Below are 17,084 nucleotides of genomic sequence, written 5' to 3' on the forward strand. Positions count from 1 at the left end.
AATAACCTCCCACCAGGTCCCTCCCTTGACATGTGGGGATTATGGGGATTAGAATTTGAGATGAGATTTGAGTGGGGACACAAAACCAAACCATATCAAGGTTTAATACAATTCCTCTCAAAATCCTATTAAGATATTTTGTAGATATAGACAAGATTATTCTAAAATTTATATAGAAATAAAAAGGAATGAGGCAAACCAATATAGAAAAATAACAATGAAGTGAGAGCAATGTCTACAGTATTTCAAGACTTATATAAGTATAATAGTCAAGAATGTGATATTGGTGAAGAGATACATATATCAATGGAGCAGAGTAGAGATCCCAGAAATATAGCTATACAAATATGCCCAACTGATTTTTGAAAAGCTACAAAAGTAATTCAATGGTTGAAGGACAGACTTTTCAAATGGAGCTAGAGCAAATGGACACTTATAAACAAAAATCAAACTTTAAACCTCACATCTTTTATACAAATTAACTCAAAATATATCACAGACTTAAATATAAAATAGAAAACTATAAAACTTTTTTTAAAAATAGAAGAAAATCTTAGGGATCAGAGCTAGGCAAAGGGTTTTTAGTCTTCACAATAAAATCATAATCTATAAAAGGAAAAAACTGATAAATTCGACTTCATTTAAATTGAAAATTTTCACTCTCTGAAAGACCCTGTTAAGAGGATGAAAAGACATGCTACAGACTGGATGAAAATATTTGCAAACTAGCTTGTGACAAGACCTAGTACTCGGAAAACATAAATGTCTCTCAAAACTCAACAGTAAAGAAACAAATATCCAAGGACATGAAAAGACATTTCACCAAAGATGATATGCAGATAGCAAATTCACACAAGCAAAGATGCTCAATGTTATCAGCCATTAAAGAAATACAAATTAAAACACAACGAGATTTCACTGTACACCTAGTAGAATGGCTACACCAAATGCTGGCAAGGATTCAAATAAACTGAGTCACTCATACATTGCTGATGGGAATATAAAGTGATACAGTGAATCTGGAAAACAGTTTGGCAGTTTCTCAAAAAACTAAACATCGAATTTTCATATGACCCAGCAGTTTTACTCCTGGGCATCTATTCCAGAAAAATGAAAACTATGTTCACACAAAAATCTGCACACTAATGTTTGTAGCTTTATTTGTAATAACCAAAATCTGGGAACAAACCAGATGTTCTTTAATAGGCAAATGGTTAAACAAACTATGGTACATCCATACCATGGATTACTAATCAGCAGTAGAAAGAACAGAACAACTGATATGTACAACAACATGATGAGTATTCAGAAAATTACTCAGACTAAAAAAAGTCAATTCCAAAATATTATATACTGTATAATTATTGAAATATAGTAAAACCTTTAAACATAGAAATGTTCATCATGAGCTAATTTATAATAAAAAACTTTTTATATGTAAAAATTCAGTTCTATGAGAATGTTTAAAATGTAAAACAGAATGCTATGCAAGAAAATGCTCACAGGTTGCAACATATTTTATTAACTGTATTAAAAATAGGCACAGAAAAACAGCAAGACAATTCCGAAGCTGTTTTCCTTGAGAAAAGAAAAACAGTGAATTGAGTTTTTTCCTCTTTCCACTTCTTAGTATTACCCAAATTGTCTGCATGACCCATAGAACCTCTCTAACCAGAAAAATTAAATGTATTAATAAAAAATATAACAAAGGAGGGTTGGTTAAATAAGTCATTTATAAAATGAAATAATAGAAAAGCAAAAAGATTCTGCAGCTCCATCTTTACTAATATAAAATGTGTCCAACACATCTTCCAAGTAAAAAGAAGTCAACATTCATAGATTAAAAATCTTGTTTCCTTCAAACAAGGATTTTGAATGTGTTTGTGCGAATGTGATGTAAAGATGTGTGAATGTTAATAAAATTATGTGAGTGTGAATGTGTGCATGAATGTGTGTTAATGACTGTGTAGTGTAGTTTATGTGTGACAATATATGTATGAATGCGTATATACATTTTTAAAAGACTGAACAGTGTTAACGGTGAATAACCAAGGTGTGTTACCATGAAAACTCTTTCTTTCTTTCTTTATTCCATTTTTGTTTGTGTGTTCCTATTTTCTGAACATTTTACAAAGTACATATCATGTTCAAAGTCAAAAAATTCAAGATATTTGCAAATGGCAACTTGGCTATTTAAAAGGCAATATTTTAATGTGTTATTCTAAGTGGACCCAATTAAGCTGAGCTACACCAAATGAATTATTTTCTTATCTCATAACAATATGATCTTAGAAATATATCTAATTAAAACCCTTTCTAATGTACTAGTTCAAAAGTGTTTGGTCAGACTTTGGGGATATGTCAACACCAAGTGACATCCACAAAAAAAAAAAAGACTTTATTATTGATTGCTACTAGTTAATGAGCACTCACCACACACCAGGCACTGCCTTATCACCACATATGTATACTCTTCTATGTGGTATTGATTATTATCAACATAATTTATAGTCAAAGAAACTTATCTCCAGGATCACTATAGTTCTATCACAGTGTGTGAGCAAAAACTTAAACTCACTTATTTCTGACTCTCATATCTCTGCTAAAGTGCTGAATACTTTCATTAAATAGGATGAACTAATAGCATTAAAATGAAACAGAAAAAATATATTAAAACACACATTGGCAAATTTGTGCGTTTTTAAGAACAGTGACTAAGAAAATAGTTTCCTCATTTATTTCCTGCCACAAACCACCAACCTTTCTAAGGAAGCTACAAAAAAAAAAAAAAAAAAAAAAGACATTGCTTAATCATTACCTTCCACACAATATATCTGGTTAGACACAACTACGCCTATGGCCACTTCAATGCCCTATCAGAGCATTTCATTTTATATATTAAGATTTTTAAAAGTCCATGAAAAGAGAATTGCTAACATTTTAACATTAAGAGCCTAATGCCTTGTCCTTCCACAGAAGACAGTAAGAGTAGGTAATGGCAGATAAAGGCAATTTGGGATTCTCTGTCCACATTTTCCATAAACTTGGGCTAAAAAAATGGAACATTAAAAGAGAATTTTCTTAGAAGCACTGAAGTGAAATCAACATCTTAGCAAGTCATTAAGACAAAAACCAAAAGTAGAATATCAAAGCATTCTGCAACTATTTCTGAATATGCTTCTCATTTTAGCTTCCTTTTCACACTGCAAATTTTTCAGATCTCAAATCTTACTCAAAAAGATTACAGAAAATAATTTTTGCCTCTAACAACATAATTTGTCCTAATTCGGTCGCCAGAAAAAAAAATGATGAAGAAGAGAGAGAAAGAGAAAATTCTCTTTAAATGTTACACTATTTTTTTTAGCCCAAGTTTATGGAAAATGTGGACAGAGAATCCCAAATTGCCTTTATCTGCCATTACCTACTCTTACTGTCTTCTGTGGAAGGACAAGGCATTAGGCTCTTAATATACCTCATCAAAGGACTCCATTCATTAATATATGTGACAACTCAACAAATAGTTCTTAAGGACCTAGTCTGTATCACATGCTGTTCTAGGTGCTGATCATAATAAAGTTTCTAAACTCAACAAGGGCTTTCAAATTCACATAGTTAAACCTAAAGCAGATAGAGCAGATTTTACCAAAGTGTGTTCACTGCCTCACTTACCTAGAGGAAGACAAAGTAAGGGGCGAAAGCAGGATGAAGGGGACAAGTATAACAACGGAGCCTCTTCATCAACTCTATATATCACACCCCTAACTAAAGATTCACAGAATGCATTTGCTTTATAGTGCTGCAATAAAGACAACTGCTTAGCGTTCTTCCTTTTTTTTTCCAAACTCATTCAACCATTGAACACATTTTTAACATATTCCTAATACCTCTAGAAACTGTTCTCTGCAGATAGTACTTTCAGAAATGTTTGGACATGTTTTTCTCTTGCTAAAGGCCATGGATTTTTTAAACCTCTACCTACCAGCAAACTATAGCTTGTAATGAGAATGAGTTTGTGCTAAAATTTCATTGACACATTTTTTTTCCTACTTATTTTTCTCTGTAAGTTTCCTCTATTTCAGAAGTTTGGTCATTTGCATTTCAACAAAACTGGCTGCATTAGAGCACCTAGCATTTCATGATGATTGTGAAACTCCTATTTTAAAGGAAGACATAAAGCAATAATCTGGAAAGGAAAAGAAACCTTTCTACATCCACAGTTAGAAGCTTTACAAAGTAATCAGACACTAAAATGGACATGTATGTCCTAAATTAGACTAAGATAACCTGGGTAATTTTTTAAAAATATTGATTGAGTCCTACTCCAAACTTACTGAATCAGGATCTCCAAGAGGCAGTATTAAACAGGAATAGCAACCATCCAGGATAATTCATATATATACATATACACACACACACACACACACACATATATACACACATATATATACACACACACACATATATATATATATTTTTTTTGTTTGTTAATTTGTTTTTGAGACGAAGTCTCACACTGTTGCCCAGGCTGGAGTGCAGTGTCCCAATCTCAGCTCACTGCAACCTCCACCTCCTGGGTTCAAGTGATTCTCCTGCCTCAGCCTCCCAAGTATCTGGGATTACAGGTGCCTGCCACCATGCCCAGCTAATTTTTGTGTTTTTAGTAGGGACAGGGTTTCACCATGTTGGCCAGGCTGGTCTCAAACTCCTGGCCTCAAGTAATCCACCCACCTCAGCCTCCCAAAGTGCTGGGATTACAGGTGTGAGCCATTGAGCCTGGCTCAGGGTAATTCATATTATCTAGGAAGTATGAGAAAGACTGAAAAGCCTCTGATATAAAAAATTGTGATAGTTTTATCTAGAGCATTAACTATTGCTAAAAGGTAGCTCTAGGCCTTTTACTGTATGTATTAAATTTAAAATTGAATCATTTGTTTTATTACACCATTATAACTTCTAATCTAAAAAAATCACCTCTTCTCATTACTCCTTTATTCATTTCAGTTACAAAGAAGTAAAATTTAAGAAAAATAAGTGACTTCCATAAAGTAAAAAATAATATCAAAAAAGGAAAAACACTCAGAGGCCAAGCAAAATTAAAGCTTCCTGTATTGAATTTGTGCTTGAAAACCTCTAAAATTCTTTGCCCTAGGTCTTCTCAAATCTAGGCAAGCATTCCATTAAAGAAAAAAGTATTCTAAGAAAAAAAGATAAAATAGTAACCAGAAGTAAAGTCCACTTTGAGTCCTACTGTAATCATTTTCCTAGCACAGCTTTTGTAAGTAGTTACCAAGCATAACCAAAGTCCTTTGATGAAGCATTCTCTCTGAAATGCCAATTAAAAAAAAATTAGAAATTTAGTGCTACAGCTAATGTGAATTTTTATCATTTAAGGTTTCTTTGAGGGAAAGGGGATGGAAAAGAGAAACAAAGATATAGTGCAACGTAGGAAAAATTATCTAATTATTGGTCAATAAATAAAAAGAGCTTTACTAGGCTAAGTAACTACTTTTCTACAATTCCTCAGTATTTAATAATGCCTCTCTCCCAAAGTCTCAAAGAAACATAAAGATTATTTTGCATGGTAACATTAAAATAACACTCATCTAAAAGAAATTAAGATTGCTTAGATGAAAAAAAGTTACGTGGTAAAGATTTACTTATCGCATTTTAAATATTTTAAAGTCACACTGCAATATGTTGTGTCATATTAATATTATGTTGAAGTAAGTCAAAATGAATGTCAAATATGACTTATTTAAAAGTGTTTTGACACTATTCTATGTTTGGGTTAACTTGTACAAAAAATTAGCCCTTAATAGCATGTATTTGTTCCTCTTAATTTTAATACTACCTCTTTTTTTAGTCCAATAACAACCACAACTTCCCTTTGATCATCTCCATTCAAAGTTAATCACCTCTAATGCTTATGTCTTTCTAAAAGCTTCCCTTAAAAAAACACTTTCTCTCCAACCTACTTAAATTTATTGTTTACAACACAATAGAAAGTCCAAGCTGTTTCAAAATATATCTTCTTAACTTTTGTTCTTAACATTCTTTTGTGTTATTCTCACACCTGTAGAAATCACACATGCTTATCATATTTTATGTTTTTTTCTACTTACTAGCTAGGTTACTTTAGTCTCCTCTTACAGAGATTATCCCATCCAAAGTGAGCCCTGATTCTGATTTCCCTTAAGACCAACAGAAAAAGCACAGAAGGGTATGTTAATTTCCTCACTGTCCATTTTAAATTAAATTACATGTATAATTTCAATTAATAAAATCATTTATTAATATTATGCTCTATGTTATGTTAAGTTACTTAAGAAGATTACACATCCCCTTGCCTCTAATTAATTTACATGAAGCTTTCAACTAATCTGTTTTCCTTTTGCAGTTTCCTTTTCCTAAGTTTTCTTCTCTACTCTCCCTAAAGTTTGACAAATAATTCAGATTTTTCGTTACAGATTCCCATACTTGCAAAAGTAGATTAATACAGACCACTGTACCTGACTACTAGAAATTGGGGAAGAAATGCTTGAAATTCATAAAAAATATTAAAATCATTCAATATAGTTAATAACTTAGTATGAGTAATAAGCATATACTTTTGAAAAACAATAAACAAACCATAAAAATTAGGATTAGTTTTAGTTGTTGTTAACCATCTGTGAAATCAATTCACCTCTTGCCTTAAGGCTTACACTATAAAAAGAAGAGGTTTTTTCACTTCTTTTTTTTTTTTTTTTTTTTTGAGATGGAGTCTCTGCTCTGTCACCCAGGCTGGAGTGCAATGGTACGGTTTCAGCTCACTGCAACCTCGGCCTCCCTGCTTCAAGCATTTCTCCTGCCTCAGGCTCCCAAGTAGCTGGGACTACAGGCATATGCCACCACACATGGCTAATTTTTTTTTTTTTTTTTGTATTTTTAGTAGAGATGGGGTTTCACTGTGTTGGCCAGGCTGGTTTCAAACTCCTGACCTTGTGATCCGCCCACCTTGGCCTCCAAAAGTGCCAAGATTACAGGCATGAGTCATTGCGCCCGGCTGGGTTTTATCATTTCTAACATCCCTTCCGTTTCTAAATGTCTGAATTCCTTCAAATGTGTAATGCAATTTCAATCCTGAATTTTGTGTCTGTCATATTATAAACACCTACACATACCACAATGACACTTCTGTTAAGAAAAATCACAGGGGAAAAAAATGCAAAAATTCAACACAACAGTGATGCATTTTCATTCACCAACAATGGGAGAGTAACTAATATATCCCTTCCTGAAAGTCAGTGTGACATTATCTATCAAAAACTAGAATGAGGAAGGCCTTCAAATCCAGTATTTGCACTTCTAGGAATCAAACAAAGTGAATGGCTTGCACATTTATATAAACACGTATTTTGGGGATATACACTGCAACACTGGATATATAATATGCAGTTCATACTAAAAAACTCCAAACCCGAATTCTTAATTTCATTCTAATTCTGTTCTAACTAGTCTTCCACCTTCTAGTAAAAACGGCCCTAGCTGATCAAGCCAAATACCAAGGACTCCTTCACTCCTCCTTCACAATATATCCAACAGAGTCCTATTTCTTTTTCCTATAAAACACACTGAGAATCATTCATCTTCTGGATCTCTGCTGCTACCACCCCAGTCTCAGCCACATTTATCTCCCACCTGGACTACAATAAAAATTTCCAGAGTGATTGGCTCCCATTTACTCTTGTCTCTTAAACTCCAGTAAGATCATGCACTTCCCTGTATAAAACTCTTCCACAACTTTGCATTGCATTTCAAGCACAATCTAAATGCCTCCCTAGTGTCTACCTGCCTCTCCAAAACAGCCTCCCTTGCTTTGACAATGCTGACCAAAATGGACAATTCCTAAAACCCACCAAGCCCTCCTCTGCTCCAAAGCCCTTAACCATATTTTTCTCCAGCCTGGAAATTATCTTTCAAGGTTAGCTCTTCACTATCCAGATATTATCACTGTAGCCTTTCCTGGTAAACATACTTAACCTTTAACACAGTATTACTTCATTCTATTTGTCTCTTTACCCACTCACCTCAATTTTCAATTATCTTGTTCATTTGTTTATTAATTGCATATTTCTTCCCACTAGTACGTAAAATCCAGATGGCATGGAACTGTTTTACTGGTGTTATCTCAACACCATGTGTAGTCCATATCAATAAACATATATTGTATGAATGGCAGAATAACAGGAGGGCAAGCTGAGTTTTTGCTTTCATCTGCCACATTTAAGCTATTATTTAAATTATGAGTCAATTTACAGTAAAAATCTTAGATCAGCCAATTCCTCTATCTAACCTATTTCAATAATCTACTAAAATAATGAAAAATGTTAATTAGATCAATGAGAACTTGGTGAAAACCTGCACAGTACACTACTAAAAGTTTATGATCTGGCTTCAGCAATCTTAGCTTCACCTCTGGTCACACACAAACACCTTAATTTGTGGCAATTTTCCTTTAGGAAAATAAGTGCTTCACAATGGCTATAACTCCAGGTATAAATGGCAAGAGAGGAAGCTGAGAAGATCATGGAAGACAGATCAGGCTTTGTACTGGAAGAAGTATTTACGTTTCAGTTTAGAGAGTCATAGATTTTTGAGCAAGGTTTGTTTACTTAAGAACAAGAAAGGCATCTGAGCAACTGAAAGGTTGAGGGCCCAGAAACAGCACAAAGATTACCACCTAAATGCTATGACCAAATAACTATCATAGAATCAGTATTATGTTTTCTTGTGTGGCAGATTAAAATTTAGATATTCCCTTACGATTTAGATTTGAATAGTGTTATACTAAAGCCTACGCTGCAATATGTGGCTTGTTCCTAAAACTACTCCCAGTGAAATTATGTCAAGTTGCCTTGTGCAGTCTTGTCCAGTCTCAGATAATGTGCTAGAATCTATGTAAGTGCTCTTTCTGCTGATAACTTATTCTCCTTATCTTATTCATTCCAAACTCTACCACATTTTAAAAATACTCTCCATTCATCCGCTTACATATTCTATTTTTACTTCTAAAATGAAGCCTACTTACCTAATAAGTGAACTTCTAAAACCATGCTGTGTAATATATAATTTGTTATTGAGAATATTTTCCTGTTTGTTATCATTCTAGAATTGGAAAATTGATCTTGGGAAAGATTAATACTTTAATATTGTCTTAGTCCATTCGCATTGCTAAAAAGGAACACCTGAGGTATTTATATAGAAAAGAAATTGATTTGGCTCACAGTTCTACTGTATAAGAACATACTGCCAGCACCTGCTTCTAGTGAGGGCCTCTAGCTGCTTCCACTCAGGGCAGAAGGCAAAGGGCAGCTAGCCAGAGATCACAGAGATCACATGGGGAGAGAGGAAGCAAGAGAGCTACAGGGGAGGGGCCAGAATCTTTTTTTGTTTGTAGAAAGTCTCACTATATTGCCCAGGCTGGTCTCTAACTCCTGAGCTCAAGGGATTCTTCTGCCTCAGCCTTCCAAAATGCTGTGATTTTAGGCGTGAGCCTCCACGCCTAGCTCAAACTCTCTTTAACAAACAGTTTTGTTGGGAACAAACAGAACTCACTGACCCCATTCCCAGGGCATTAATGTATTCATGAATGATCCATCTCCATGACCCAAACACCTCCCTCCAATATGAGGTTCAGCAGGACAAACATCCACACTATAGCAAATACTAATTTTCAATATTAACAAACAAAGCTAACAATCTTAACTTTTTAAAAATAATTCCTATAGCATAACAGGCTCTAATTATCCTTTGTCTTTTATTTGCAGGGGTTAAGTAAGTGAATAAAGCCTCTGAATTTATAACCATCTGATTTTATTTCTAATTATTTCAATATTTGCTATTAGAAGTCCCAGGAAGGACATTAAAATGTTAAGGTCTACTTTCATTTGTCCACCGTTCTGGCTCTACTGTATTTGTTTTTTTATTAAAAATGTCATTGGGAAAAAATATGTATACAATTAAATTTCCTTTCTGAGCCTTTGAATAATATATTTCTCCAACTAACGAGAGCAACTGTAGGTTGCTCTGAAGTTCTGTATTTCTTATCTAGGTCCAAAAGTAGAGCTAGTTTCATTTCTTAGGAAAAGTTCCACTTTTCTAAATGTCACCTCTCTTTGTCTCAAACCAGGAATCAACATGTCCAGGGTGCAGAGCTGTAAACACAGCAAATAAAAGTACAAAGGGAAAAACTAAAGATCTCAGAACTCCAATGAGGTCACAACCTGCAAAGGAAAACAAGTCATCTCTTTTTGAGGAGGACTGTGTATAATATGGGGAATAAGAATCAGAGGCTTAAAAACTTGGAGAACCACTGAAACGATGAATAATGTACAGTCTCTCTAATCTCCTATCTCATACAGTTCACACAATGAACAAACCAGTGAGGTGTGGAAGAGATGTTAACCCTTACCATACTGTATAAGTGAATTGCAATATAAAGTTAATGACCTAGTTTTATCCACTTCTTCAGATTAAAACAAACATAAACACAATAGAAACTTACCTTCAAAAAGAGACCCCAATTTATATTCTCCACTGAAAAACTGTGGCAACGAGAATACAAGTGCTCCCAGTCCAATCATAAAGGCTGCAAATGCAAGCCATCTCGGCTTATGTCCTCTTTCACCAAAGAATGATACAAATAAAGACAACAAACAGAATGAAATATCGTAGCTTGATGAAATCAGGCCAGTCAGGGAACTCTTCATTTCATAACGCTTCTCAACAGTGGAAATGCTAATATTTACTAGGCCATTAACTACAATACCTAAAAAACAGAAAAGTTGATGTACATCATTAAAATTTTACCATACGATTAAGATTATTAACACAATGAAGTAGAGTTTGATTATTCGTTTCTTTTTTTTTTTAAATGTACCAGTTTTCAAAGCCTCAAAGTTTCAAAGTTAGGCAACCTAAACATATTTCCTTGAAAATCAGTTTGCTTTTTATTTTTGTTTATTTATTTTTTATTTTTATTTTTTTGAGATTGAGTTTCACTTTCATTGCCCAGGCTGGACTGCAATGGCGCGATCTCGGCTCACCGCCACCTCCACCTTCAGGGTTCAAGTGATTCTCCTGCCTCAGGCTCTGGAGTAGATGGGATTACAGGCACGCACCACCACACCTGGCTAATTTTTTGTATCTTGTTAGTAGAGACGGGGTTTCACCATGTTGGCCAGGCTGGCCTTGAAATCCTGACCTCAGGTGATCCACCCGCCTCGGACTTCCAAAGTGCTGGGATTACAGGTGTGAGCCAACGTGCCTGGCCCAGTTTGCTTTTTAAATTGTACACTTGTGAATTTTCAGGTGTCCAACAAGACTGATGCTTGCTACGTACTAAATTATAGTTAACTAGCCTTAATTCATTTTTCTTTAAATGATGAAGTCAAACTGGTAAAGTCCCATGAAGCCAGTTTGATAGAGTTTCCAAGTATTAATATATCATACTACCATGGACCTCACTCAGAAGACTACAAAAGGCACAAGAGACCCCATAGGCCACTACAGTTAGGCTCAATTGCTTCCCAAATTATTCAATCCTTAAACATATTTATCTACGACAAGAGATAACTTTGACTATTACTTTGTCTCTTCCCTCCTCTCCCCAACTCCAAAAAAAGAGATAACCTTGATTTAGTCTTAGGAAGAAGAAACTGAGCTCTCAAACCCCTATATTTTTCTAACATTCTTACAGATATTAAAGTTACCATGTAAAGGATTCTAGAGCAAAAGTAAACATAAGTCTTTCAACCACTTGCATTCTAAATTGTATGCAAAGTAAAAGAAAAAAACATACATTTATTATAACTATAGTGAAGGAATAGAAGGTAAACAAGGTAAGACTGAAAATCTGAAAGTTTTGACTTACTTAAAAATGTCCTGTCCAGATATAGATTAAATTTACAGGAGTTTTAAACATAACTATAAATTGAAAATTTTAAAAATCTGATTGAATTAACTAGAGATTCCTTTTACTTAGGTATGATAAATTGTTTTCATTCATTAACAGTCCAGATATAGATTAAACTTACAGGAGTTTAAACATTACTATAAATTGAAAATAAAAAACATCTGATTGAATTAACTAGGTATCCTTTTTACTTAGGTATGATAAATTGTTTTCATTCAATACCAGAATGACTATATACATACAAGTCATGATCTCCACAAATCTCTTTAAATTTTGATTAAGACCATAGCTGAAAATATATTTCAAAAAAAATAAATTCTACAAATTTAATAAGTTTCAAAACTCATGACATATTTTTTACTTTTATACCAGTTTCATAAGACTATAAGCCAATTTACAATTCTTAGGATTTCAAAATAAAGTACCTAAAGTATCTTAGGATGACATTTTTATACATTATCTAATAATACAAAATTTTCCGCATCCAATAAAATCAACTTCCCTATCACTTGCCATACTGATTAAAAATTAGTTAATAGAAAGTATTGTCTTTATGGTAAAACTTCTCTTAGAAAAAAAAATTTGTAAACTCCTCAGGAAGGATAGCACATTAATCCAATGACTCTTAAAGTGAATTCTATGCTATACAAGTTCCAAGAACACTACTTAAAAAAACAAAAACAAAAAAATCAGGAAACGCTCCTTACTACATCTCTCTGTTGTAAACGAATGACAATAGGAAGCACATTAGAAAATTAAGTACTTAGAGAATCCCTGTTTGTCTTTGAGAAATGCTGGGTTAAATAAACCCATTCGACAAATTTTGTTTTTCTTTCCAATTAAATGTATATTTAAATATACCATGGAAAGGATCTTAAGGATCATGTTTGAGAAACATGGCAATAAAGTTTTCAGGCATTCAAACTTAAACTGAAACGTAAACTAATAATTTATTGGGTCACACTTTTTATTATTATACTTTTTTTTGAGACCTTGCCTCGCTCTGTCACCAGGCTGGAGTGCAGTGGCGCCATCTCGGCTCACTGCAACCTCCACCTCCCGGGTTCGAGCCATTCTCGTGCCTCAGCCTCCCGAATAGCTGGGACTACAGGCGTGTGCCACCGCACCCGGCTAATTTTTGCGGTGTTTTGTTTTGTTTTGAGACAGAGTTTCGCTCTGTTGCCTAGGCTGGAGTGCAATGACACGATCTCGGTCCACTTCAAACTCCGCCTCCTGGGTTCAAGTGTTTTTCCCACCTCAGCCCTCCAAGTAGCTGGGATTGCAGGCATGCGCCACAATGCCCAACTAGTTTTTGTATTTTTGGTAGAGACGGGGTTTCACCGTGTTGGCCAGGCTGGTCTCGAACTCCTGACTTCAGTTGATCTGCCTGCCTCAGCCTCCCAAAGTGCTGCAATTACAGACGTGAGCCACGGCGCCCGGCCATAATTTTTTGTATTTTTAGTAGAGACGGGGTTTCACCATGTTGGCCAGGCTGGTATCCAAGTTCTGACCTCAAGTGACCCGCCCGCCTCGGCCTCCCAAAGTGCTGGGATTACAGGCGTGAGCCAGGATGCCCAGCCTATTGGGTCACTTTTATCTCAGATTAAGCTTCTTAAATTGGGGACCTCTGGGTAGATGCTGCTCCAGACTAAACCTGAAAAATTTTCTAGGAGTGACAATTATATTTGATAACAATTTTAGGCAATATTTTATATTAAATATAAAATGTTATATTCTGGAATAATATAGAAATTTCAGAGGAATTTTAAGATAATACACAAGATAAGACATTTTTTACTTGTGTCCAACTTTTTTATCTTCGCATTCCTTTGACACTGAGATGCTTCACAATTACCAATTTTGTAAAACTATGATCAAGACATTAATGGAGGGGAACTTTGGTAGGGACAAGAAAAGTGGACAGGGAAATAATTCTTCAACACAAATCTACCTTCAGTAGAAGAGCTGCAGCGGACTTGCAATCAATAAATGGTTACTTAGCATCTAATGCGCAAAGCAAGGGGCCCTGGGTTCCTTGAAGAGGAAGAATAAGAACAAAAAGTATACTTAGGCTTTGACTTAGTTTTCTATTAACTTAAAAAATGAGCTGTTTCCAACCCTCTAAAATCTGTATTTCTAAGGTTTATTTCTTCCAATTAATCCTTGACTGATTATACAGAAAATATTCTCGGACTATGACTCAAGTGACCAAAAAATATCTACATGCCAGTTCAGCTAAGCTTCGGCATGTCCTTCTTGACTCCTCTCCACCTCTTCTCCACCCTTCCTCAAAGTCAACTCAGGTTAACTTCCTATTTTCCTTCAACCTCTGTATTGAACACACCAGAAGCAGCTTTAACCTTCCCTGTGCCTTCTTTCAAGGGAGCTGTTCTCCCTCCAGGATATCACTCCTCCAAACTGAGCTTAGATTGCAAACCCCTGAGGGTATAAATCTGAACTGAATCTGTAACTCCCAAGAGAACCTAAAAGAGATCCTAGAACAAAACAGATGCTAGATAACTAATGTAACACAATGAAGATTAAGGCTCAACAACGTCGGGAGCCTTTGCTAATTTACTCACTGGGCTCCTCTGGTGCCCACATACTCTCAAACTAAATACACTCACAGAACATGAATGTCTGTATCTAATTTATACGATAGATTTTACATAGCTTTCTTCCTTGTAAGGCATCCCACTCCCACCTGCAAACGTATTACTCCTTCCCCTGAGGCAATGAAACAAATGTAAAAGTAAAATACCTTTAAAGAGGGCCTAGGTAAATTTTTGTCTTTATAATGTAAAATAAACTCCCCAGGGTATACCTTTCCCAAAGGAAGGTTCTTGTAACCTTCCCTGCAAGTCTTGAATCCGCTAAACTGAGGTAAAACACAAAAGAGAAAAAGGCTTGTATTGCAAGTTTGAACTGTAGTGATAAAGGAGAAGCTGAACTTTGGAAGGCTGGCTGGGGCCGGTAGGTTGACCTTGGTGAGAGCGCAAGCAAGTTCCAAACCCGGGGCCACCTTGCAGGGCGCGTCCACGGTCCCACGGACCCCGCGCACCTGCCCTCTCCCCCGGCTGGCTCGCCGTGCCCAACTCGCTCTCCACTGGCCCGAGCCTCGAGCGGGCGCTGGACTTTACCTTGTGTGACGGCCAAGAGGCAGTAGTGAAGCAGAAAGCCTCCAGGTGTGTTGCAGCGCTGGAGACATTGAGGATGGAAGTTCCTCCAGCCGTAAGGCCCCTCCTCAAACTCGGACAGCGACAGTGACCGGAGCTTCTCTTCGGAGACATTGGGAGAGGCTGAAGGCAGAGATGGCTCTGGTGACTTCTGGGGCTCCTGGGGCTTCTGAAGCTCCTGTGGCTGAGAATTCTCTCTCTGGGGGTCAGAGGACAAGGCAGAGACTTCGATATGGGAGGGTGACGCAGACAAGCGGCGCAGGATGTCTGGGCTGGAGGGGACGAAAGCCAAGTTCTCAATACCTTTGGCGCTCTTCATGTCTGGATGGGTTCTCCCGACTCTGGTGCTTCAGAGCAGCAGAGCCAGGTCCCTCTCTGGCTCCTCCCACAGGCAGGTGACAGCGCCCCCGTGCGGGAAGCTTCCCGCCTCCTGGCCCTCCAGCCTCCAGCGCACTCTCCGCCACCGCCTGAACCTTCCTACTCCAGCTCGCAGCTGTCTGGAGCGCAGAGCGCTGAGCGGGGGCGTTAGCGCCCCAGCCTGTGGCTTTGGCGCTCAGCTGTGCCTCACCCGTCGCCTCAGGGACCAACCGGAAGGCGCGGCGTGGGCGTGCCACCCGGCGGCAGCCGAGTAGAGGGGGCGAGAGTTCTCACCCCACAGCCTTCGACCGGAGTCCGCCTCCGCCCGAGCCCCTGCGGTTCCGACCTGAGCCTTCAGCCCGCAGCGCGCCTCCCTTGAGCCCAAGCACTGGGAACACACAGAAACTGTGGGAGTCTCTGGCCATAAGCTCCCCTTGGGTGCTGACATGAAACCTGTAAACAGTTGCATCAGGAGATTGTTCAAGAAACTATCTTGCGTTTTTCTTCCTTTGCTGCTTACCAAACCAGGCTAGGCTTGGACTCCAAGAATCAAGACGTCAGAGGTATACTTTGGTTCATGAGCATCTTGATAAGACTTTTGCCTGTCATCCTGTTACTGGTAGAAGGTGTCCAGGTTCTTGGCATCTTGAAGAAAGAATTGAAGAAAACGCACAAAGCAAGGAAGGAATGAAGGGGTTTATTGAAAATGAAAGTACACTCCACAGTGTGGGAACGGGCGAGCATAGGGGCTCAAGGGCCCGGTTACAGAATTTTGGGGAGTTTAAATACCCCCTAGAGGATTCCATTGGTTACTTTGGGTATGCCCTATGTAAAGGGAGAAGATGAAGTAAAGTTACAAAGTCGTTTATGGCCTACGCCCTATGGAGAGGATATTTCCTGTTACAGCTGAAGTGTGAATAGGCCTTATGTTTCCTGCCTCCAGACCCTATTTTCCTGCCTCAATCCTCCTTAGAAAAAGAAATCCACCCCACCCCACCCCCATCACCACCAGGATGAACATCACAGCATAACCACCGCTTTGCTTTTCCTTCTCCGAAACTGAAGGACCAGTAATTGTCTCTCTGCTGTATATTGCATATGTAAGATATACAGTGATGACAATCATGTAAATAATTTCTACCGGGCCAGGCGCGGTGGCTCACGCCTGTAATCCTAGCACTTTGGGAGGCTGAGGCGGGTGGATCACCTGAGGTCAGGAGTTCAAGATTAGCCTGGCCAACATGGTGAAACACTGTCTCTACTAAAAATACAAAAATTAGCCAGGTGTGGTGGTGCAGGCCTGTAATCCCAGCTACTTGGGAGGCTGAGGCAGGAGAATCACTTGAACTCGGGAGGTGGAGGGTACAGTGAACCGAGATTGTGCCACTTCACTCCAGTCTGGGCGAAAGAGTGAAACTCTGTCTCTTAATAATAATAATAATAATAATAATAATACATTTCTACCTGTGGAATAAACAAGAAAAACACTTCGAAGAGCTTAACACCATTGTGTCATGGTAGGTACAATTTAGTCATTCATTCTTTCACTTAACACAGACACAAACAATTCTTGTGTCCTAGGTGCCAAACATTGT

The 17,084-nt window shown here is 37.3% G+C and overlaps 1 protein-coding gene across 2 annotated transcripts in view; it reads right to left on the reverse strand.

Annotated features, from left to right (window-relative positions):
• SLCO4C1 (solute carrier organic anion transporter family member 4C1) overlaps nucleotides 1-15,771 on the reverse strand; it is a 63,242-nt gene extending 47,471 nt beyond the window's left edge. The window contains exons 1-3 of one of the 2 annotated variants that reach the window (XM_055387048.2): nucleotides 15,436-15,710; nucleotides 15,097-15,357; nucleotides 10,547-10,810 (exon numbers count right to left, since the gene is read on the reverse strand). In XM_055387048.2, coding sequence (XP_055243023.1) covers nucleotides 10,547-10,810; nucleotides 15,097-15,357; nucleotides 15,436-15,451 — 541 coding nt within the window. In that variant the 5' untranslated portion in view covers nucleotides 15,452-15,710. Of the gene's footprint in view, nucleotides 1-10,546; nucleotides 10,811-15,096 lie in introns of both variants that reach the window. The other variant, XM_004042316.5, reaches the window with a different exon arrangement.
• Nucleotides 15,772-17,084: the final 1,313 nt, after the last annotated feature.

This window comes from Gorilla gorilla, chromosome 4 (genome assembly GCF_029281585.2).
Source record: "Gorilla gorilla gorilla isolate KB3781 chromosome 4, NHGRI_mGorGor1-v2.1_pri, whole genome shotgun sequence".
Taxonomy (NCBI): domain Eukaryota; kingdom Metazoa; phylum Chordata; class Mammalia; order Primates; family Hominidae; genus Gorilla; species Gorilla gorilla.